Source organism: Eucalyptus grandis, chromosome 1 (assembly GCF_016545825.1).
Source record: "Eucalyptus grandis isolate ANBG69807.140 chromosome 1, ASM1654582v1, whole genome shotgun sequence".
In the NCBI taxonomy this organism is placed as follows: Eukaryota; Viridiplantae; Streptophyta; class Magnoliopsida; order Myrtales; family Myrtaceae; genus Eucalyptus; species Eucalyptus grandis.
In genome coordinates this window covers 5,925,087-5,927,595 of record NC_052612.1, presented here as the reverse complement: position 1 = coordinate 5,927,595, position 2,509 = coordinate 5,925,087, and the positions used below count along the sequence as shown (strand labels likewise).

The following is a 2,509-nucleotide window of genomic DNA, read 5'->3' as shown; positions in this document are numbered from 1 at the left end:
GAATCTTAGTGGTACTGTTACGTAGGTGTTTGTTGTGATGAAAATATGTATTTTCTATTTTTTTTTAAATATGCAAAAAGATAAACCCCTCGGGCATAACGTTCCCACTTCAACTTCTAGCTCCAAATTCCACAGCTTTTAACCATTCTGCTAATTGCATCTATCTTTTGAGAGTCCTTCAACTCCTCCAATGAATATCTTCATTAAATGAGGACAAGAACTAGGGATATCCTGAATAACATAACACTATCAAAAGTATTACATCTTAATTAGCAGAAAACACAATCTGAACTTTATATTAAATAAAAAAATAAAAATAAAAATAAAAAGCACGACTCTCAAACTAGGACAGCAAGAAAGTACGAAACTGCATATGTTTCGTTTCACTCCAAAAGCCACTCACGATACAAAATACATCACAAGTAAAAACACACACATACGCACAAACTCCTTGCAAATTATGATCGACCATTGTCGCACATTGTAGTAGAGAAGTCCTCAGACATTGCCGCAGTCGAAACCGGAATAATATGCAGAATTGCTGTATGGAGATGGCATGTATCCATGGCTGAACTCATTGCCATCGTTGTCATGTGAGAAATCAAAGAAGGACGATGATCCTTCCTCTGCTGCTGCCTGGGGCTGATAGGCTGGAGTGGTGTTGTAGTATGATAAAATGCCATTAATTCTTCCACTGTCATCTGCATTCAAGACAATGTCGATAGTATGAAACAAATCATCTTGAGTACTCTGCATTTTTTGTTGTAGAAACAATCTTGAAGTATGAAATGAAAAGAGTCCCACAGATGTTGCTTATATGCTAATGCAAGCATTACTAATTTGGCCACAGGAAACCAATGAGTCTCTGGGACTTTGATATGTTCTATAGGACTGCGGGCTAAATCCAATCCTAAATAAGTTCCAAAAAAACAGAATGGGGGTCTTTCACCTCGGGTTGAGCATAAACAACTTCTTGGTTATCAGCAACTTCATTGTGCAGGTTGTCACAGAAGCTCAAGTAGTCCCCTTCTTGATTCAGAGGGGTCTCTGATACATTGCTAGTGTCTGTGCAATGGCTGTTTGAATAGCCTCCAGGGCTGATCGTCAGAGCGTGACCCTTCATCAGCTTCTTGTCCTTCTTTTGCTTTATCCGACATAACGCATAAGGCAGCATCTGTATATAAATTCATGAACAACAGAGAAACAAACCATAACTAAAAAAGCATGTCCCAAATGTTATTTATAACCAATCGCGTTGTGCAGATGAATGAAAACCGGAATGTTACCTCATTTTCATCATGATTGTTGCCCAAACACTTGGGCTTTAGGAGATATTCGTGCATCACGAAGTTGGTCCTTTTGCCTTTGGGCATGCGGCCTTCGTAGAACACTAGTGTCTTCCTTATTCCTATCTGTGCCTCATTGTCCTCGCTCACAATAGTGGGCACCTCGCCAGTCGGTTTCCAATAACCAGCTTTGGTTGTCCGGTTGGAGCGGTTGCTGTTCAAGTACTTGCGCTTCAAGTGACAAAAGAAAAACAGCTCCTTACCGCTGAACATGTGACCGAAGAGGGAGGGCAATTGCCAAGGTTCGAATTCCAGTACATCAATCTCCGGTATCATGTCGTAGTGGCGTCCGTCGGGCTGTCTGAGAATCTTGGGCTTCAAGTAGTCCAACAGAAGCTCCTCATCAGTGGCCTGGAATCTGAATCCGGGCGGGAGTGACCTCGTTACTTCTGAGATTGTGTTCTGCATCTGGATAACCAAATTGTGCAAGCGTAGAGAGGAAGATCGAGACTAAAGGACTCAGATTTTGTGGGTGGATTCGAAGTGAGGCAGGATCAACTTTGGCCAAGGGTGTGGAATGTATAGTGTAGAATCGTGCGTTGACTCGTTGACTGACCTAGCTTGATTCTCACGTCTGCTTTGTCTTTTGTGGTCTTCCCCTTCGTTCACAGGTGACGTGCCTCGATTGGTTGAGAACAGTAAAACCACACTAGTCAATCTTCCCTGGATCCCATTCATTTTGTTTTGCGAAAAAATTGATTTGAATGACATTTTCTTAAAAATATCGCTTATATCTTTATTAAATTAACTGAAGAAAAATTATTTTTATCATTCGCAAAAATATTTAGATATAAATTATTGTCAACAATGAAAACATTTTGTATTAGCTCATTATTTCAATCAATGTAAGTAGTTATTTTTAGAAAAATATTTTCCAAATCATTTACTTTTCATGAAACAAACGGAACCTAAATGTTTATTCACCATACATTTTATAGTTTTACTGCCCAACCCCATGCGCAATCAAGAACATTCCTATGAAATGCCAAAGTCTAATAATTCTCTCTATCTTGGCATGCATGAATCTTTGTCTCGACCCATAAATCAAAGGGACTAGGTAAATTTTACTGTGGGATTTTATGATTTGTCTCTAACAATAAAGATAACGGAAATCAGTAATTATCAATATTACTTGTTCCATAATCACAAAGTTTGTCAACTTT

At 39.1% G+C, this 2,509-nt stretch overlaps 1 protein-coding gene across 1 annotated transcript; it reads right to left on the bottom strand.

The window, feature by feature from the left end:
• Positions 1-498: 498 nt before the first annotated feature.
• LOC104452218 (protein NTM1-like 9) lies at positions 499-1,754 on the bottom strand. Its single transcript, XM_039316133.1, has 3 exons — positions 1,287-1,754; positions 950-1,174; positions 499-750 (listed from the first exon to the last, which is right to left on the bottom strand). Exons 1-3 carry the CDS (start codon positions 1,752-1,754, stop codon positions 499-501), a joined length of 945 nt encoding a protein of 314 aa, XP_039172067.1.
• Between the last annotated feature and the right edge of the window lie 755 nt (positions 1,755-2,509).